Here is a 22832-nt window from a genome sequence, read left to right on the forward strand (position 1 = left end):
TTAATAAATGCTATTTTCCCCCTGCTCAACCTAGAATTCAATTGTCTCAATTTTAACATGGAGGATTATTCAGTGATCTCCAAAGCTCAATAAATCTCAGCTAAATCCAGTGATGCTGATATCTCTCAAAACATTCTCAGAACACTTCTTTTGGTATAATTTTCTGACCCACATGAGAAAGACAACTGCATATGTCTTCTATTCATGCTTAGTTTTAGTTTTTTACCCCAAATGTTATCATCCCATTATTGACTTGCCTCTGAGGGATGTTTGGCTGCTTTTAAAAATCTAATGCACTTCCATTGAAGAGATTTCAGGGAATGTGCTTCAGGCTCTGAAGGAAGTACCAAAAAAGAACATTACCAATATCTTTGGAATAATGGCACAGGTTCCCAAGATGACCCCTGTGCATTAAGTTGTTTGTGTGTGCATGTGAGAGACAGATAGAGACAGAGACAAAGAGAGAGAGAGGTATTGAGGAAGAGAGACTCAGAGAGAAAAGAGAGACAGAGAGAGAGAGAAAAGAAAGAGAGAAAAGGAGAAAGAGGAGAGGAAGAGAAGAGAGGAGAGGAGAGGAGAGGATAGCAGAGGAGAGCAGAGGAGAGGAGAGGAGAGAGGGAGGGAGGTAAAAAAATAAAAAGAGAAAAAGAGAGGAGAAAATAGAGGAAAGAGAAAGAAAGAGTGAGAAAAAGAAAGAAGAGGAGAAAAGGAGAGGAAGAAAAATAGGAGAGAGAATAAATGAGAAAGGGAGTAAAAGACAGGAGGAAGAAAAGAGGAAAATGGGAGAAAAGGGGAGGGGAAGAGAGAAATAAAGAGAGAAAAGGAGAGAGAGGAGAGGGGTAGAAGAGAGAAGAGGGGGGAGGTAAAAGAGAAAGGGGGAAATAGAGGAAAGAGAGAAAGAGAGAAAAAAGAAAGAAGAAGGAGGAGAGGGAAAGGGAGGGAGAAAAGAGAGGAAGAAAAATAGGAGAGAGAATAAATGAGAAAGGGAGTAAAAGACAGGAAGGAGAAAAGAGAGAGAGAGAAATGAGAGAAGGGGGGAGGGGAAGAGAGAAATAAAGAGAGGAGAGGGAGAGAAGACAGAAGAGAAAGGGGGAGGTAAAAAGAGAAAGTGAGAAAGAGGAAAGAGAGTGAAAGAGTGAGAGAAAAAAGAAAGGAGGAGAGAGAAAAGGAAGGAGGAAAGAGAGGAAGAAAATAGGAGAGAGAATAAATGAGAAGGGGAGTAAAAGACAGGAAGGAGAAAAGAAAGAAAAATGAGAAAAAAGGGAAAGGAAGAGAGAAAGAGAAAAAGAGAGAGAAGGGGAGGGGAGGGGGAAAGGAGAGTGAATATGTATGTGTCTCCATGCATGTGGAGAGCACTGTTCTTTCTATTCTCACAAAGAAGTGCAGTGATTGAAATAGAAGCTTTAATGGAAATGGCTGACCCATCAAGTTGACAAGACAGAGGGGGAAAAAAAGAAAAGAATCAGGAGACCTGTATCCATGCAACCAGCTTTTAGTGCTACAGATGAAGCATAACACCATTTGGAAATGAAATCTGAAAGGGCATTTAACACCAAGGGCAAAGGAAGCCAATGAGTTTTGCACTTGAGAGAGTGAAGCATCAATCTTAATGAGTAGATCTCTGTACCTCATATTCTTCTTTCACACACAGGCTTTTACATCAGCAAAACCTGTTGCCATGGCAGGCATCATTTTCAGATACAAAATAATCAGAGGGGCTTGTGGGGAGGGAGATGAGGAGAGGGAAGGAGGGTGGTTCCCAGGTTAAGATGCCAGGATATTGTCAGGAGCATCAATGTGCTATAGTGGAAAAAGGAATCAGAAGACACAGGTTCTATTCCTGGCTCAGATACTTATAGACATTTTAGACACTAAGCCATAATCTGCTTAGCCTCCATCTTACGTACCAGTAAAATAAGTGTAATAATCCTTGTTTTATCTACCTCAAAGGGTAATTTGTGGTGAAGCTAACTGAGATAATATATGTGAAAGTTCCATTTAAATGTATAGTGTCATTATTCTGTATGTAAAGGACTTCATTCTAGCATTTCATGACTCATCATCACCACCATCAACATTAACAACTTAATAAGTACCTTAATGCATGTCAAATTATTTGGAATCTATCCCAAGCACTAAATTCAATCAATTACATTTTTAAAAAATATAATAAAAATGGAATATCCGGTACCTCTCTGGAACTAGGCAGGATGGGAGTATGCCTAGGAAGCAAGGGTTAGGACAAAGCAGCCAGGGTGGTCAGTGAATGTGGGGACCCCAAGACAGCACATGCTAAGTCTGCTGAAAGACCGTGGAGGGGAGAGATGGTACCTTCTCCTTGGTCAGATTCCTATGTTTTGTGGAATGTTCCTACTCCTAAAAGTGTACAATTATTTTTGGCTGAGCTAATATGGGAAGTGTGTAGTTCACTTTTTATGTACTTAATTTTGGGACAGAGATCGTGAAATCCAGCTGTACGAACTGTCCAATCTGGAGCCTTATTGTCAAATAGGTGGCTTGGATAGTGTACCTCTGAGGCTGGACTACTGGTAAGTAATGAAGCATTTGGGTGGTCAAGTAGGATTTATTTGTTCATTTTCTTTTCTCTCCCAAATCCTCTTTTCCCCTTTTCTTCCCTGTATGAGTGCCTATTTTACAAATCAGTAAGTGCTATGGATCTGGAATATTGTATTTCCATGGGGCATTTGTGCTTCCAGTGATACAATTAAGTAAGCCATAAAGTCATTGAGAATTTTACCTGTGGCATAGCATTTTCACACGATCACTTTTTTTCTCCTTTGTCCAGAATTTTTGTTGTTGTTTTGGGTTTGGATTTGAGATTCAGTGTCCCTCCCTTGCCCAGGCTAGACATGCTGTGGTCACTCATGGGCCCATCCCACTTCCAATAAAACATGGAAGCTTGACTTATTCTGTTTCTATCCTGTGCTGGTTTGCCCTACCTTGGGCCACTTATTCTAGATACTGTTGGTGTAGCACTTGGTGTGGACACCTGATCAGCTTTAGCCTGCTACAACAGAATTTATGATCCACCATTTTTAGTTTCCCCAAACAACAGGAATTACTGGTATATATCACTATGCCTGGCCATTTTCTAATTTGTTAGCTGTGTAATTCTGGGCAAGTCACTTAATGTCTCTGAGCCTTAGTTTTTCCATCAGCAAAATGGGGATAATACCCGCTTTGCCTTCCTTACAGAGTTGACTTTAGAAATTAAATACTCTCATATATTCCCTCTACCTTTATTCCTCCCCCTCTCTCTGCATACACATATATGATATATATTATATATGCATCCAAAAATAATACTTTCTATATGTGTGTACATATAACTATATATTATATATGTGAGAGGTATTATATCATAGTGGAAAAAAAGCTAGCAAAATAGCCCTTTCTGTGGTAGTAGGGCTAAAGCTTATCAGATGTCCATATCAAGTGCTATAACATCAGTCTCTAGAAACAGGTGGTCACCAGACTGCCCAAGGAGGGGCAAATCTGCACCGGGCAGAAACAGAATAAGTCAATGAGTTTTCTCATCTGGAAATTCCCTATATCACATATCAAATACCTATCATATATCCATATTTAGGTGCATACAAAACATTTAAATTAATGAATTATTGCATTGATTGTTGTTGTTGTAGATCATCAGCTCCAATGCCCCCATTTACCGATAAAGCAACTGAAGTCCAGAGAAGCAAAATGACTTGCTAAAAATCACTCAGTCAATTAATCAAATTACATTTGTTAAGCAATAATTAAAGGTATAGTCATGAAGACCTGGGTTCAAATCTTGCCTAAAAACTTAATAGTTGTGTGATATAGATCCACAAAGAAGGTGCTTAAATAAAAACTTATTGTTTGAGGGAGGGAGATGAAGGTTGGAAACAGATTTGGAGTCACTGACAAAGATGATAGTCAAACCAATAAGAACTGATGAAGTCGCCAAGAAAGAGTGGAGAAAAGAGAAGAGAGCCCAGGACAGAGTCCTGGATTGTATCCATGCATAGGCGATGAGATCTGGGTGATAGTCTCACAAAGAAGTCTGAGAAAGGAGTTTTGGGAAGGTAGCAGAACCATAATAGAACAATATCATAAAAATCGAGAGATTAGAAAGTATCCATAAATAAGATCATCCACTATAAAGAGGCCAGGAAGGATGAGAACTGAGAAAAAGTCATTGGGTTTGTCAATAAAGAGATCATTGATGTGTCAACATGGAATCTAGGAATCCCCAACTTGTCACCTGGTGGGATCTGATGAACCCCAAGTTTCAGGACTAGCTTATAGGTTGGAGACCCCAAAGTTTGTCCTTGTTCCCTGTTCCCATAGGAATCTACCCTGAAGGGAATCCCAGGCTAGCAGTTTCAGACTGAGTCCCCCACTCAATCTAGTGGGAGCTAAACCCAATCCAAAGTCGAGTGACTCTTATGTCTCCAGAAGCCTTTCCCACTATATGACACCCTCCTTCCAAGGATGGAACTCTTCAGCGTGTGAGACTGAGACTGAGGCACTGCCTGTAGTGCCAAAGAGTAACCCAGCTTTGGATTGGATTTAACTCTCACCTGAAGTGTATTGTCTATTCCCCTGAGGGTCCACCACTCAGTCTGAAACTGCTAGCCTGGGATTCCCTTCAGGGTAGATTCCCATGGGAAAAGGGAACAAGGACAAGCTTTGGGGTCTCCAACCTAAAAGCTAGTCCTGAAACTTGGGGTTCATCAGATCCCACCAGGCCACAAGTTTGGGATTCCTAGATTCCATGTTGACAGTGACTATGGAAAGAGATGTTTTAATTGAGTTGTGGGCATATCCAGTAATTCAAAGGATTTAGAAGTGGGAAGATGGGAAAATAGAAGCAAATGAAGAGTTTTCCAAAAGTTTTGCTGTCAAAGGGGAGAAGATATGGGATAATGGTTTAAAGAGATAGTAAGATCAGCTAGTTGGCCCAGTGGATGGAGTGCCAGTCCAGAAGCCAGGAAGACTCATCTTCCTGAGTTCAAATCTGGCTTCAGACAGTTACTAGTTGGGTTAGTTTGGCTGACTTAATCTCTGTCTGTCTCTCTTTTCTCAGTTGTAAAATGGTGATAATAATAGTACCCATCTCCTAGGGCAGGGTTGGCAAACCTTTTCTTAGTTTGTGTGCCCAGAATGCAAATTCAAGTTGTCTGTGAGCCTCCTGAATTACTAGAGAGAGTTGAGGGAGAAAATGCTTGTTTTGGGCAGCAGGACAGAGGGGTGGGGCATGCAAAAAATGTCCTCTGGTGCTGGGAAGAGGGGGAACAGAGCAGCTCCCAGTGTGCACACAGAGCAACTCCCCAAGTGTTATCTGTGCACATGGACCACAGCCTCGCCAATGAGGTCCTAGGGTTATTGTGAGGATCACATGAGATAATCATTTTAAAGTTTTAGCATAGTGCCTAACACATAGTAGTAGGTATTTAATAAATAATAAAGTCCTTCCCTCCTTTCTTCCTTTCCTTCTTTCCTCCCCCTCTCTCCCTTCCTTCCTCCCTCCCTCCATTCCTCCCTCCTTTCCTCCCTTCTTTCCTTCCTCCCTCTCTCTCTCCCTTCCTTCCTTCCTTCCTTCCTTCCTTCCTTCCTTCCTTCCTTCCTTCCTTCCTTCCTTCCTTCCTTCCTTCCTTCCTTCTTTCCTTCCTTCTTTTCTCCCTCCCTCCCTTCCTTCCTTCTTCTCCACCTGCTGAAAGGCAAGAAGTTGTCTTAAGGAGAAAAGAGAACATTTGGAACAGATGCTATGGGGAATGAAAAGAGAGTCAGTCAGGCAAAAGTAAAAGGATTGGCATCCAGTAGTGAGAGCCTAGATGAAATACATAACATAAATTAGTAATGCATGGGTCAGCACAGTTTGGTAACTTTCCCCAGTAATTTCAACTGCATGTGAATAGAAGGTGGATGACTGGAGTAATTCAGGGGGGTGGAGTTTTGAAATGGATGAATAAGAATAGGACACAGGGGCAAGGGATTCTAGGACCAAGGATGGTTAACTGCTCAATTAAGGGGTCAAGATTCCAAAGAAAGAAAAGGGAAGTGACTGGGAAAAATAGAGAGGGTAGGAGTAACTGAAGGCTGTGATGAGGCTAGAGATTAGGTTTATTAGAGATGTATATTCCCAGTAACTAGAATCCAGTTCTCTTGACTGTTCATTTTTCTATTTCATAAGCAACGTAGCTAGTTCTTGAAATGAAAATTATCATTAAAAAATAGACTTTAAATGAGCAGGAAATCCTTCCTTTGATTGCCCAAGGAGTTAAGCAAAGTTTTATTGATGTCTTTTAGAAGGAAAAAAAACCAAACCCACAGTCATATGCTGATATGCTCACTTTCTGAAAGAAACTTTCCTTAGTAACAAGGCAAAAGACAGTGCTTGACTGACAAGAGTAGGCAACATTCTGCACTTAAAGGTCTCTCCTACTCACTATTCACTGAGGAGGGAAGTGTGTTTGAGAATTTTTATTTGGGGACCGAGACTGATTGGTGCATTTGAAAAAAAAAATTAAATTTTCTATAGATGTTTTTAAAAAAACCCATACCTGTCACTTCCCTCTCCTAACCCTCCATTATAACCAAGAAGTCAAGCAAAATTTGAAAACACACACACAAGCACACATCAGCCATATTTGACAATGCACGCCCCATTTGACACTTATAAATTACCATCTCTATGCTGAGAGTAAGATCTTTTTCAAGATTGGTCTTGGAAGACAAAGTTGGTCACTACTATGATCAAGATATTGCTGTGTTTACATGTTCTTCTCAAGTTTCTCTGAATCCTTCATATCCGTAGTTTCCTGTGGATCCTTACTATTCTTTTACATTCTCTTGCATTTGTACTTGTTCCCCATCTTCCTCTTCCTCCACTTCCCTTCTTACACTTCCTTTTAAGATAAAGCAATGTATTTGTCAGTTGCAGTTTTCCTGTAAAACAAAGTTCTCACTCACCCCTTTCTCTTAAGTTAGATTTGAAGGTAGATAAATTAGGGGGGAAATGATTGAAAAAGCAAACATCTGGAGACCATTGTGACTCCTTTGAAACACATGGATGAGGGAGACAAAATCAATTTGGAATGTTCTTATTTTTTTTTTTTGATAACACTGTTAAGAGACAGGACAGCTGGTTACCTTGACTTTTTTCTGTCCTCATCTTTGTTAGATCTTTTCTCTCTCTCTTTTTTCTTTTTTGATCCCCTATTTCTCCCCTGAGACATAAGGAGCTGTTTTGGAATTGAAAAGATACCCACAGCCACTCAATCAAAATGGTCAAATGGGAAAATATGACCTTTCCCCAATACTAACAGAGGCAGTTGGGATGAAAGTCTGACCAAGTAATAACAGGACTTATTATTGAGTTGTGGGGAGATTGATTGCCTTTTTCCTAAGCCATCTCTGGCAGTTTCCTGAAAATAAGGCCCCATGACCCACCCATTATTGCTTTCAGGAAACAACACTTTGCTAAGTGAAAAAAGGAATGTTTTTTTTAAGCAGAAGAATATATTGGCTAGGGGAGGAAAAGATGAGGAGCAGAAACCCAGAAAAGGGGAGTATGACAACCACACTCTCATTGTGCCCAGGACTCTGGTGATCTGCAAATATAGCTTCCAGGAATTCCTGGTGGCTGAAATCATATTAGAATAGTCTGGCTCCCAACATTCACAATATAAAACCCTGAATTGGGGCAGAGCTAAGGGAAGACTTCCAAAAACTGATAGATGTCCTGATATCTCCTGCAATTCTTTTTTTATGTTGTTCTCTGAGACTTCTTATTGGATTAAACTCAACAGAGAACTGATTAGAAACAGGACTATGGCTTATTTTCTCAAATTTTAATGTTTTCTCTATACCTCCAACACTTACCACAACACCTACCTCTGTCTGCATATATTGTGGAATAGCCTCTGGTGTGCTGAACTATTGAGAGGGTAAGTTGGTTTGAGACTGCAAGAAAATTCTGGGCTCACACTCATCGGGGCCTTAAACCCTCCAGCAAGAGTACATTGGCTTGAGGATGAAAGGCATTTGTAAAATGAAGAAGTTGGACTAGATAATTCCCAAAATTGTTGCAGCTCTAAATTCTAAGGACCCAGAATAGCCTGTCAGAGTGTAGGGACTATTCTAAGGGGCAAAATTTAGGGTTGAGACTGAATATATTTTGATTTGGTCACCAGGAATTTCCAATTCTAAATCCCAATGAAATACTAAAGTCAGAATGGAATTTTATCGTGGTTTATTTACAATAGAGTGGAGATATTAAGGAAGAAAGAAAGAGAGGAAAAGGGAAGAAGAGCTGCTCCAGCCTGGTCCAAACCAGGCAGGAATTCAGAGGCCTCAGCTAAAGGGTCCCTCCAGCCAAGGAAAAGGGGAGTCAGCCTTATCATTCACCATGAGATTGTCTAAGGGAAGCAGTCTGAGGTCTTATACTGGAGCTCCTCCACAGTCAACTTCCACAGCCAAATCCCTCTCACAGGAAGTGATATGAAATATAAAGGCAGTTCTTTACATCACTTCCTGTGTCTCACATGTACCAATGGTGGCTTAAACTTGGCTTTGGATGGCCCAGGGGGTCAGCCAGTTGTTTCTGATTTGTCACTTGCTAGCACACGTGGGTCATAGACCTTCCTCCCCCACACTTAATCCTTAAATGGGATTCCTGGTTGCTAAAATTCTAAAGACTAAGCAGGGTGGAGTACATCTAAAATTCACACTACATAGGCAAATCTGGTGAATCCATAGATTCTGAGATTAATTTAGACTATGTTCACTTTCAGGAGTTGACAGAATTCTTGTCATTTTCCCAACCACTCTGGTCCATCCTAATCCTAATCCTCTCCTTCAGTTTCCAGTCTTCATCTCTCAACTGAGCTCCTGCCCCGGCCATCATCAGCCTCTCAAATTCAATGTAGATGATGCCAGTCTCTAAAATGTGCATTTCTGTGGTCCAGCATGAGGGAAGGGAGCATCATTGGGGTGGGGTGGTTGTGGTGGAGGGCCTTTGGAGCTTGAATCTTTTCTCTCTGTACCTTTGAAACTGAAGTGACTTTCCCTTTTTTTTTCATGTTATTCTCTGAGACTTCTTATTGGATTAAACTCAACAGATAACTGATTAGAAACAGGGCTAAGGCTTTTTTTCTCTATAACCCCAACACTTACCACAACTACTGGCACATACTTAGTATACAATTAATAATTTTTGACCTGACTGAGTAGACTTTCCCTATCCAAAGCACTCTTGAGACTGCCGCAGCTTTTAAATTTTCATAATGAAAATAATATGAAAAAGAAAAGGATTGAAGGTGAAAGATACAATAGTGGGTGCCATTCATTCTTTCCCCAGCCCTATTCCCCACAATCTGAAGTACAGTTATACAAGAAGAATACAATTATATCCATTCTACTCAAAGATTGCTTAGAGAAAGAATTTCTTAAACTCTAAAGCACTTTGTTATTTACAAAGTACCAGTAAATGACTAAGTAGTGATTAGCTTGAACTTGTGAAGCAGAGCGGTTCCTAACTTATTATTTATTAAAGGAATGTATATACCCTGACTTATTTTTCCATTGACTTCTATTATGGTTTCAGAGAGGTATTCTGAAGGGATGAAAATGGACCCCCTATATTAGTCACATTTCATAATACTAATATCCATTTCTGGAGTCATTCTGCTATTTGAAGTGCCCTTCCTTTTATTAAATTCTCCCACATGCTCCATCTACCGTGCCAATGCCCCCAAAGCATTGATTTTTTTTTACAAATGTTGCTTTTTTTCTTTCTTGTTACTCCCCCACAACTGATATGAATACACCAGCATGTTACACCTCACTTTTATTTACCTCATCTATACAAGCAGTTGCCAACTTTCTACCTTTACATCATCTTTCCTATACCTTCTTTCTACCACCTTACAACCATAGGATGAACTAGCATCCTATTCAGACCCTCATTACTCCTTTTCTGGGCAATTGCCATTGTAGTTGTTGTACAATTGCAGTTGTTCTCTCTAGTTCCTCTCTTCTCATTCCAACACATACTACGCTTAACTGCCAAGTGATTTTCCTAAAGCCAGGTCTGGTAATGTTCCCCTCCCTCCACCTCTGGCCAGCCACACTCAACAAACTCTTACCTCCAGCATCAAACAGAAATTCCTTCATTTGACTTTTAAAGTTTTTCAAAAACCAGAGCCTTCCTACACTTCTAATCTTCTTGTCCCTTATGACTTAGGCATATTGGTCTACTTGCTGTCTGCTCCTTGAAGGTGATGTTCTGCCTCATGTCTCCATGTTGTTGCATTAGCTGTCTTCTCTTCCTGGGATATCTTCTCCCCTCCTTACCTTCACACTGAGTTTCTCTGGTTTCCTTCAAATCCCTTCTGCAGGAGACCTTTACCAGTTCAGGCTACTGGTGCCTTCCCCTAGGAGACAACCTTTTATCTTCTCTGTCTATATATTTTTATGTGCCAAGTTATCTACATGTCATTTCCCCCATCAAAATGGGAATTCCTTGAAGGCAAGGGTGGTTCTTGCCTGTCTGTGTACCCCCAGAGGCTGATACAATGCCTGGTGCATAGTAATTCAACACCAAGAGTTGGATATCAACTAACATGGTTGATGAGAAGACAAGAAGCAATATCATATAAAGATATGTTGGAAGGGAAGTTTACCTTAGGGCAATGGTCTTCAAAGTGTGGGGGGGGGTGATCCTTGAACCCCAGGGTTGTAGTCAGCCAATCAAAGGGTGGGATGATGGGTTGTATTACTACCTCCCCATCTCAATAATCAATCATAGAGCATTTATCCAATATCCTCCCCAATCTGCCAAGTCCCTCTCCCTCTACTGTGTAAGAGTCCAGCCTTTCTCCTGAGAAAAGGATATAGGAGCCTCACAGAAGGTATAACCTAGCCACTACTGGGCACCCATAGCAGTCACATTGAATCTGCTATTGGGAAAAATACCTCCCCACTCCCAATATAGCTAACACCTGTCCCATCCCCTACCACATCACCTTGTGGTTGTAGCACAGACCACTTTTAAGGAGGATTCTTCATTCTGAGCCAATAGCCAGTGAGGAGGAGAAACCTCATTTCTTTTCATTTTGGGTAAAATAGAGTGAGACCCACAGGATGAATAGGCTTGTGTGGTTTTAATCTTTATCTCAGATTTCATTGAATTATCTTTCCCCTAAAACCTAGCCCTTCCAAATTCTCCTGTTACTATTGAGAAAACTATTGTTCTTGGGTTCACAACCCTGGTGCCATCTTTGACTCTATTCTTTTTCTAACCACAGAATCAATCATTTGCCATATTTGTTGTTTTTACCACCACACCATCCCGAGCCATTCTTACGTTCTCTCTTTTCATACAACTATAACCACAGTACAGGTCCTCAGCATCTCTTGCCTGAACTACTACAATAAATAACTAAATCAGCCTCTGCTTCAAATCTCTCTCACTCCAATCCTTCCTTCACACAGCTGCCAAAATGATTTCTTAAAGGGCTGGTCTGACCATTTCTCTCCCCTACATGATAATCTTCAGTGTTTCCCTTTGGACTCCAGGATCAAATATGATTTCATATTTATTTCATCATTTATATGAAAGTTTTACAATGTACATAGTTATTATGACAGCAGTAAATATCTATAACCTATAATTCAGTAAGTATCCACACTAGGGTAGATGCTCCAAAATTCTTTTTACTAATGGGATACATGCTCAAAAGTATTTGGCCATCAATGACCTAGTGAAGGGAAATTAGTGGAGGCATGATAGCTCTTAGGATGTCTGAAGGACTGTCATGTGAAAAAAAAAGATTAGACTTATTTTACTCAGCCATAAAGCCATAAAGCAAAATTTAGAATAATGAAGGGAAAACTTACAGTTATCCAAAAGTAGAATAGGAGCTATGGATGAGAAAGATCTTGTGACAATGAATATATGGTTATAAGAATAAAAGGTAATAAATGAAGAATTCAAAATATAGAAAGTGTCAGGTAGATAATCATTTGTCCTAATCAACCTGATTCTCTAAACTCTTGGTCCTTTTTTATTTTGGTTGCTTATGTTCACTTAATAACAGCAGAGTTCCTGTTAAATGTGAACTATGAAGTTGATTGTTTTTTTCTAACCTTACATAAACGAAAGATCCACCGACATTTTTCTTCTTCCACCAATTTCCACCTATTTTGCTCTCTACTCTGGCTTTTGGGCTTCTTTCATTATTGGGAACTACAAATTCCCTCTACTTTGTAGAGAAGAGATTCAAACTGCTCAACATACTAACCACAGTCCAGTAAAATTGTAAGGTAAAAAGGGAAAGTTGCTTCCTTTGGTAAGTTTTTTCCCCTTAATTTAAAGTTCAGTTTTAGTTGTGGAGTGAGGGGAATCATTAGGTTATGTGCAATTTAGAATACCAAGAAAAGAGAGCTGCCAGTCACATATAATTCCTTGTAATTTGGGAAGTTTCAGAAAAAAAAAACTCTGAGAAATAGAAAAAATCTGAAATTAACCTTAACTTTGTTTCTGATTTTTCTGATATTTCTAGTTTTCTAGTTTTTCTGTTACTGTCAGTAGACACATATAAAACCCATCCTGAATTTGTGGCCTTTTATAAGGTCCCTTATGGTATCTTCATCTGATTAGATATGGCAGTGCCTTATATAAAGGAAGTGTTTAATATGTTTATGAATGAATAAATGGCAGGACATTTGATCAGATATTCTTTATGTCATGAACTTTTAACTAATGACTTGCTATTATTTACTTGGGTTGGACCTATTAAACACAATAATGCAGAAATGTCTATGTTGATCACAAATTAGAATTCTATGAAGATAAAAGGGAGGCTTATAAATACTATCCTGAAGAAGCCCTCCTCTACTCATTGAGGCTTTACACATTTTCATTTTTGTATTGCTGTTCTCTTCTGAACTTGTATTTTGGTCATCTCTCTTGCTGAAATATTCTTTTAGCATCATGCTTTTTCTCTGTCTTTTGCTCATTTCGCATTTTTTTGTTTTGTTCAATTTGGCCTATATGCTAATGTTTAGCTTCATTCTCAGGGTGGAAGGAGTACTGTCCCACACTTGTACTGTGTCTAGGATTGGCTCAACTGTCTTGGTCTCAGATTGAGAACTCTGCAGTTGACTTGATTGGCCTACTTTTCAGTTCAGTTGTTTAAAATTGGATCTGTCCAATCCTGTGGAGACTGGACCTTGTTGGGCTGAGTTTCTCCCACTGCTGTTCTGTCTGGCTTCTGTTCTGGCTGGCCTATACAAGGTTGCTTTCTTCCCACTGATGCTTGTTTGGTATTGTTCTGGTTTCCTTTCTTACCCTACTGAGGCTGGACCAAGACAGCTGTGTTCTTTCCCTTGCCACTTGCACTGTATTATATCTGAGTTCTACTAAGTCTTGTTCAGCACTTTCTCTTTATATCCCAGTGAGATGAATCCTCTTCATTGTCTCTTAATGTTCTTCTGGGCAGGAGCTCTGCTTTATCCCTTCTTCTGTTGGTTCTGCCACTCCAGTATTCATTTTGAGGCAATTTTGTTCTTCTGTGGTTATTTGGAGGGTGGTTGGTGAGCTTTGATTGTTTCTTATTTCACCATCTTGGCCTGAACTCTTTAGTATTTCCCAACTTAGTTTCAGAGGTCTGTGGGCTCTGCAACCACCACAAAGAGAAACAAATAATTTTAATGTTTGTGGGGAGAAAAGGGAATTCTTCTATCAATGTACTATGGCACAATAGAGATGTATAATTAAATTCTATTTGCATACTTGTGTCAAAGTTTAACAAGGAAAATTAAACATTTTCTAGGGCCAATACTTTCCAAAATGGAAATTAGGCTTGTGATTATAGTAGTCTTCTTTCTTTGAGATGGTGAGTAAAATAAAATTTCTACTTCTCTTAGTGTACTTTTCCCTTTGATCCCTAATACACATTGAAGCTAAATGAATTCAAAAATGCCTTGGAAATGGTTCAGTGAAAGGTTTTTATGTGAAGAGACAACTTGTGTCTATGTGATGCCAAACATTTGGATTGACAAGTAAAAATTTCTGTCAATCACTCTGCTAAGATTAACCATTTGGGCCCTCAATTTCAGATCCTCTTATCCTTCAGTCTCTTGCATTTTACTCCATCAGTCATCTTCTATCTTTAATGTATCTTTAATCTTTCCCCATCTACTGGCTCTTTCCCTTTTACCCACAAACATATCCAGGTCTTCCCTTTCAAAGAAAGAAAGAAAAGAATAGAGAAAGAGGAATGCAGGGAAGAAGGAATAAATGGAGGAAGAAAAAAAGAGTAACAAATGAAAAAAGAAAGGAAGGAAAGAAGAAATAGAAAAATGGAGAATGAGAGAAGAAAAGAAGGGAGGAAGGAAAGAAGAAAGCATGAGAAAAAGAAACCTAAATAAAAACCCAACAAAAACAATTTGTCATGACTATCACACCCTTGCACTACCATCTTCCATTTCACAACCAAATATGTTGAGAGACCCATTTACACTTGCTGCTGTCACATTCTCAAAAACCTTTTGTTCCTCATTGCTTCCCTTCCCCTTCATTTCCTCCTCATCCTTACTTCAGTTCTGATTCTATCTCCATTGTAGAGCTGGAAACAGTCCCAGAAGTCATCTAGGACTACCCTCCCACTTTACAGAATAGGAAATTGAGACCTAGGGAAGTTTAGAAACTTATCAAAGGTCTCAAAGATAGTAGATGTCAGAAGTGGGATTTTTAACCCAGGTGCTCTTACTATAGGAATTGTGACAGTGAAAATGTGGGTTTCAAGACTGTGAGTTGCCCAAACTGTAAAGATAATTTTAGCATCTTCATTTTATATCAAAAATAAGTGGTTGCCATGAGAAAAATTTCCAAATATGAAATACCCAAGTCAGCTGGGTTTTTTGGAGATTTTAATTAATATAAATGAAGGAATTAAGGAAAGGGAGAGAGACAGAGTAAGAGGAAATAATGGGAAAAGACTAGGGCCTAGGCCAATAGCCTAGACCTTTTCTCTTTAAGAGAGAAACTAAGTTAGTCTTTAATCACTCACCACAAGATCTTTCTAAGCAAAACTCTATTGTTCAGAGAGACCCTCCAGTTCAGCTCCTAAGCTCAACTCAGTTCAGCCACCAAGAGAGCACCAGCTCACAGGTCCTGACCTCCTTTTAAAGAGAATTTTCTCTTATGTCAACTCCCCTAAATTTTCACATCTACCAATCACAGTAGATGTTTTCCAAAGGACTGACCATTCTTAATTCACATATTGTTATCACCTTCTCTGGGTAGACTACAATTTCTGAGTAATTCACATCTCTTTGCTAAGCTTGCCCTTTTAGTGATTAATTTAACCTTCATAGGTACTTAGCACCCTTTTGTATTAGATCTAAAAATAGACCTCGCTTAAGGGCTTGGCCTCACTATAAGTATGGGTTGGGGACTTTTTCTCATTGTTCCATCAGGAGTTTACAACTTTATCTTCCCCTAAAGTATGCCTAAGTATGGGTGGAGTAATTTTAAAGTTCCCAATACATTCCTGATCAAGTACCTTCATTGTTTAAAATGGGGAATAGCCTTAACCAAATGTTCCAAGGTAGAGTCTGAGAAATTTTAAGATTCACAGAACCAGCACTCTTGCCATTGTGACTACTCTATGTAAAGTTAGCAGTGATCTCTTGATTACTGAAGCTTCTCAATCCTCATCTTTCTTGACCTCTGCAAATTCTAATATATTTTCTTTCTTAGTATTTTCTGCTGCCTTGAATTCTGTGACATATTCTAACAGATCCTTTTCTTGACTTTATAATAATTAGTATCTCTTCCTCTTTTTCTTTTCTGTATCTTTCACTGGCTTGTCTTTATTTTACATCTTCTAAATTTAAGTGTTTGCCTAGGTGTTCTCCTAAGACTCTATCCATGGCATTTTCCTATATACACACTCTCTCTTAGTAAATCGCATCTATTTTTATATCTTCACTCATCATTTTTATGCAGATGACTCCCAAACCTTTGCTGCTTACTCTGACTTGTCTTCAGCTCCAAACCAATATTTCCAGTTACCTAATGGACTCCAAATAGATAGGTCACTGGAACCTCAAACTCCATATGTGCTTTTCAAAATTTCTCAAGGTCACCACCCATTTTCTCCTGTCTCAAAGGAAGAGAGTCTTCTATTCAGTCTCAATGGAAGAGATATCAACCAAGGCCAATCATACTACCTATACCTTCTATCCTATTTCCTCTTTTCTTCTCTAGAACCCTGCTGTGGTAGTTATTCCCTGTGTCTGATGCATCTTTAGCTTCTTTCTGTCTATAAGTTCCTTCCCAACTATGCACAAAACATTTAAATATTTCCAATCTTATAAAAAGGGCTTTCCCTCCCTTGACTTCTCTACCCCATCTAGTTTGAAGACCATATCTCTCTCATTCTCTTTACTGTCAGACATTTTACATTGCTATAGAGTGGGTTTATGCCACTTGGAGATAAATAATTCATAAATTTCCTTAATATAATCTTTGTCATCTTTCTTAGAAGCTAATATTTATAAGTTATCATTGATATCATAACACAACTCAGAAGGGACAACAGAACTGAAATTGAAAAGGTCCTTCCATTTATTCCAGATTTGAAGTGAGCAGGGAATTTAGGGGAGGGATGAAGGAAAGCAATGCCAAATATCTTGAAAAGGTTTGTTCCCAATGTCTCTTCTTTACCTTCCATTCTTTCTTCAACTCCTAATAATTTAGTTTGAATTTTCAGCATTTTAAAGAAATGACTCTAAGGTTGCAAATAAATCTCCCAATTGCCTATTTCCATGACTTAAAAAAATCTTTGTCTTTCTTGCTTTCTCTGAACTATGCACACATATGAATTCTCTTTTCTCTTGGCTTCAGAGACACCCTACTCTCTCCTGGTTTGCCTTCTACCTCTCTAACTTCTACTCTGTATTTTTCTTTAGTTCACTATCCTCTTGCCTTAAAATATGTACCTTCCAAGGTTGTCTTCTGCCATCTTCCCTGTTTATATTGTCTCTCTAGGCAATCTCATTCATTTCCATGACTTTAACTATCACTTCTATATAGATGATTCCCCAAATTATCTCTAACTATGAACTCTCTCCTGGGGATCTCTAACTCACATCTAACTGCTATAGGACACTTCACTCATGTGTTCCACTGACACATTAAACTCAACATGCTGTAGTAGAGGCTGGGAAGAGAGAGAGCTTATAAATGAAGCTGCAAGGCTGGAGACCTAGCTCTAGCTGTCAATCAAGAGAAGGTTCCAACAGAATGTTCCCAGGAGTGGCAGTTGGGGGTTTGCTGGCCACACTGAGAAGAGAAAATGGGCTTGTGGACTTTGTCTCTGTCTGTCTGACTCTGGGTAGTTGAAACTGATAAGAAAAATAAAACTTGGCTTTTGAGTTGGTGGTCTATTTGAGAGTTGAGCTGGCCAGGAGAAACTGAGAGACTTGGAACTTTGGGTTTTTTTTTTTCTGGGGTTGAGCTGAGAGACCTTGATGATTTTATGAGAAAGAAGAAAGAAGATTTAAAAGGCTGTTGTCCTCCATCTCCCTAACTGTCTTAGAGTCACAGTTTGTGACTGGAATACTTCCTCAAACCTTCCTAAAATTATCCCCGTAGTTTAGGGAAATCCTCATCCCTCTTACCTCAGTTTCCCATCCTGTTATCACAATAACCCCCTTACCTGATAAAGAAAACTAGTATCTATTATAGTTCACTCAGGGGGAGGGAAGAATTGGGAGGAAAGGGTTGGTTAAGGGAGAGGGTGAGGGAGGAAGGAGGTTAGGAAATAGCCATCAGTAGGGATCAATAGGCAGAACCCCAGAGCAAACCCCAGAGCAGTCCCTTGTGTACCAGTTTCTCTGTGTGGCATCCCTCAGCATTTCTCATTCCTATCTCCATTATAAATAAGCAGCCTCAGGTTCCTGTAGCAGCTCTCTCTAGTCAAAGCCAGAGAACAGGAGTCATTGTAAGAAGAAACAGGTTTCCCATCAGTTTACCTCTATTTCAACAAGTAATAGTTTTCCAAGTTTACTTATTCTATTCCAAAATAGTTTTCCAAGTTTACTTATTCTATTTCAATGCTCAATTCTTCTCTTCCACCCAAAAGCCAAATTTCCTCTTGCCTTCACAATTTCTGTCAGGGGAACCACTATTCACTCAGTTTTACATATTTGAAACTTAAGTGTTTCCTCTGACTCTTCCTACTTCCTTGCTTAACTAATCTAATGAGTCTCTAAATCCTAATGATTCACTCTCTGCAACATGTTTCATTTGTCTTCTCTTTCCTCCTCTCTATTCCCTTTACCACAGTCTTAGTAAGGCCCCTCTTTATTATCTATATGGACTTCTGAAATACCAGTCTAAGGGGTCTTCCTATACCACTTTCTCACTCTTTGAATGCATCCTTCAAACCACTCCAAGACATCTTTTCTATGAATAATTTAGGTTAGAATACTTCTCTGTATAATATCTTTCTTCAATGAGCTCCTTTTTGATTTCCAATTTAAAATCAAATTTTTTTTTCTGATATCCAAGGCCCTTTACCCTAAGGTTGAGGGTAATTTGGAATCATCCTACCTTTCCAGCCTTTTCTCATATTACTTTGTTTTGCTTTTTTAAATTGCTATTGCTCCCTTTTCCACACACTATGCTTCATCTAGACTAGATTATTTACCATCCACTGTGCCTGCACATTCCATCTTTATTATTTTGTTCATGCTGTTAGAGATGCCCTGAATGCCCTTCTGGGTCATCTTTACCTAAAGAATTCCTACTTATCCAAAAAGGACCAGTCCAAAATGGGACTCCAAGAAGTTTTTTTCTGATCCCTTCAACAAGCAATAACTTTTTCTTCCTTTTTGGCCTCATATAGAACTTTTTTTTCTTACTTACATGTGTAATTTATTATATAATTAATTGTCAATATGTCACGTGGATCATCAGAAACAAACTGTATTTATCAGAGCAGGGGCAGGTAGGCAAAAGTTTATTAAGTATTTATTGAAAGTCAGGCATTGTGCTAAATGTTGGAGATACAAATACAAGCAAAAAGAAAGATATTTCCTGTGCTCAAATATCTTGTATGCTAATGGGAGAAAGACATTTCTTGAGATTAGGAAGCTGAAAATGGGAGAGAAAAGAAGCAATGAACAAAGGAGTAAGTGACTCTGTGGAGAGCATATTAGCAAAGTCTACACAAGTATGAGAATAAAACCCAGAGAGTCAGAAGTATCAGGAGAGGAATGATGCATGGCTAGGCATGGTCCCAAATGAAAGGCCCTGAAAGGAATTCACCAATGAGAGAAGGGAGTTGTCATGGCAGAGGGATGTTCCAAGATAAGAAAGCCACTGAGTGATGGTGGGAAAGTCTAATAAGACTCAAAAACATAGGGGCCATGTCTGATTTAAATGCTGTGTTTTATTTAGCCCATAGCATAGCACTTTTCATACTTTTGATGTTATTCTTGTTCAGTTGTTTCAGTCATGTCTGACTCTTCATGACTCTCTATTTGAGGTTTTCTTGGCAGAGATATTGGAAAGGTTTGCCATTTCCTTTTCCAGTTCATTTTACAGATGAGGAAACAGAGGCAAATACAGTGAAATGAATTGCCTAGGGTCACAACTAGTGTCTGAGACCAGACTTGAACTTCAGTATTCTTGACTCCAAGCCTGGTACTCTATCCACTATACTACCTAGCTGTCTACTCTTCATACTAGTGTTTGATAAGTGTCAGATTTAAATGAACTAACTTTGATTTCTATCTTTGATGGTACCATTAACTTTCTTACTGTTACTCAAGCTCCAAATTTTAGAGTTAATTTTGTCTTGTCTCTTTTCCTTGCCTTAGATATCTACATAATTTGGCAAATTGTAATGCCATGGGACCATTAACATACATTCCTTACTTTCCGATCCCAATACCCCTAGCCAAGTTCAAGCCCTTCTTGTCTGGATTATTGAAATAGTATCCTAGCTATTTTCCTTACTCTCGGGTTCTCCTTCCTCCAGTCTATCCTTAACACTATTGTCTTACTAATCTTTCTATATATAGATCCAATTATTCTGCTGCTCAAAACACTTTAGCTTTTATTCACTGAATACCAAAGTTTAAAATCCTTAACATAACATTCAAGGCCTTTCAAAGACTGGAACCAATATACTTTTCCAAATAATTCCACTATTCACACAGTCTCTACACTAGAATGAATTTGACTACCACCATTTTAGAAACACATTCCACGTTTTTCTATATCTGTGGCAAGGGTCCTTTGTTAACAGGATTTACTACCTATGTTTGGAATGCTTTCCTTTATCTGTCTTTGCTCATTGAGTAAAAGAGCATCTTTGCTTATGAACCCGTCCTTTGAGGTCAAGCCAAAAATTTCGCTTCTTGAATTTTTCCCTCATCCTGCCTCTTACTCCTTGTACCATTTCCCCATATAATGAATGAAATTCTCTGGTGACTGCATATATTAAAATTTAAAATTAGTTTATTAAAAGACCATTCAAGGAAATCAAACTAGCCAATGTACTCCCCGAACAATCTGAGTAGATGCCAAATAATGTGAGTGGAGCAAAAAGCAGAGCCTAAGAGAGAGAGAAGTTAACTCAAGTAGCTAGGCAAGAGAGCAAGATTTTGGCCAGAAGAGAGGAGCAAAAAAGAGCACAAGTTCCTTTGTTACAAGTCTTCTATACCCTTTGTGACATCATTTAGTCCATCCCCAGGACATCTCTGATTGGAAAAGTCACTGAGAAGGTGGGCTTGGAGATCTCAATCCTTCCCCCTCAAAACTTTATCACAGAAAGAGGCAGGACTGAGGAGGATGGAACACAATCCCCCCCCCCCCTTTTTAAACCCTTACCTTCCATCTTGGAATCAATACTGTGTATTGGCTCCAAGGCAGAAGAGTGGTAAGGGCTAGGCAATGGGGGTCAAGTGACTTGCCCAGGGTCACACAGCTAGGAATTGGCTGAGGCCAGATTTGAACCTAGGACCTCCCATCTCTAGGTCTGGCTCTCAATCCACTGAGCCACCCAGCTGCCTCCAATAATAACCACAATCTTTCCCCCTTTCAATGTGTCTAGACCACTATACTTTCCAACATGGTGGCTAGAGCTGACTGACTTCATTACCTAAAGAGTTCTTATTTATGGGTTAAATAAGGAATAGGTCTCCTCCCTGCCTAAAGCAAAAGACAGCCTTGTGAGATCCCCTTAACCCAGTTATCCTTAAGGAAGACAAAGATCTAGGTAAAAGAAGGGAGGATCCAATCCAGTTTCATAGCTTCTGAGAGAGACTATTTGTAGCTTTAAAACCAAATGGTTTTTAGAGGGCCAAAAGAGGAAGCCATTTCACAATTCAATATCACAGTTCAGTATTAATTTCCCACATCCAACTCCCAGCACCCACAACCAAAAATGGTCTCTTAGGTTTTCATTCTCCCATAACACTTTACTAATTCAATTCAACAAATATTGAATGTCTGCTATATATAAAGCACTTACTTGGGTGTGAAAATACTAAAATTAAAATGATACAATCCCCAAGCTCAAGGAGTTTCCAATCTATTGGCTAAAAGTATAGAGAATATGATAGTATATAAATGCACTAAGGTAGAAAGGGATGGACTTAAAGTCAGTATACCCGAGGAATATTTAATTATTATCAAATTTTAAAAATATAATCTCATTTGATGCCTCAAATAATCCTGGGAGGTAGGTGCTAAGATTATCCTCATTAGACAGTTGAAGAAACTATAATAGATAATAATAAGGGGGTATATTTGATGGTTAATTGATAACTAACAGATCAAACAGTTATCTCTTTCTTCTCTGTTTTTCCTCCTCCCACTATACCTCCCTTCCTCCCATTTCCTCCCTCTGTCTTAGCTTCCCTTTTCAGCTTCTCCCCTTTGTTGTCTTCTTTTTCCTACTAAATCACTCAAGGTGAGTTTGTGGTGTCTCAAATGAAAATACTTTTTCTTCTTTTATCTTAAGTAAGGGTTTATTTGGGGAAGACAGGAAAGATGGAGAATGGAGGTAAGAGGGTTAAGGATTTCCCTAGACTACAGGTTGGCCTCCAGTTGAAGGATATTGGGATAGAGTTTAACTTGAGAGGAATGATTGATAGGTCTGGCAGTTCAGTCACTATTATAAACAGAGCAAGTCAGAGAGATTATTCCAAGTCCAAGAGATAAATCAGCTCCTCCTTCCCTGGTATATGACAACCAGCAGAAATCAGGTTAAACAACAGAGTTCAGCCACAATTGTCTTTTGCCTTCAACTGTTTCCCAGTAACATTCCAAATGGAACTTTGGTTTGATTGACAGGTCACCACTCAGCCATTGCTGCATGCCTTTCCCAATTTCTCTTTCACAAAACCAAAGGTAGACTTTTTACCCAGGGTCCCACAACTAGTAAATGTAAAGTTGGATTTGAACTCAGGTCTTCACTTCAGTAAAGCTACCCACAGCTAGGGGCCATGAACAAAGGCTCCATGGAGAAGATGATATATGAACTGAGCCTTGAAGAGAGAGGTTTCTAAAAAGGAGAGAGTACTTTCAAAGCATAGCAGATAGTCTGTGTAAATACACAGAGCCACAAAGTATGTGAAGGAATTAATGTCTAGTTGAGAGTATGATTAGAGAGAGTTTTAAAAGCCACAAAGAAGAGTTAATAACTATCCTTGAAGTTCTTAAGAAAATTCAATTTGGAATTCTAGTTAACTTTGTACATGACTTATTTTCCCTACTAGGTTGCAAGGCCCTGGAGAGA

The 22832-nt window shown here is 39.1% G+C and overlaps 1 protein-coding gene across 1 annotated transcript in view; it reads left to right on the forward strand.

Annotated features, from left to right (window-relative positions):
* LOC100026292 (WD repeat-containing protein 49-like) overlaps positions 1-22832 on the forward strand; it is a 223135-nt gene that overhangs the window by 51309 nt on the left and 148994 nt on the right. The window contains exon 7 of the mRNA XM_056825130.1: positions 2457-2549. Within this exon, the coding sequence (XP_056681108.1) occupies positions 2457-2549 (93 nt within the window). The remainder of the gene's footprint in view (positions 1-2456; positions 2550-22832) is intronic.

Source organism: Monodelphis domestica, chromosome 4, assembly GCF_027887165.1.
Source record: "Monodelphis domestica isolate mMonDom1 chromosome 4, mMonDom1.pri, whole genome shotgun sequence".
In the NCBI taxonomy this organism is placed as follows: domain Eukaryota; kingdom Metazoa; phylum Chordata; class Mammalia; order Didelphimorphia; family Didelphidae; genus Monodelphis; species Monodelphis domestica.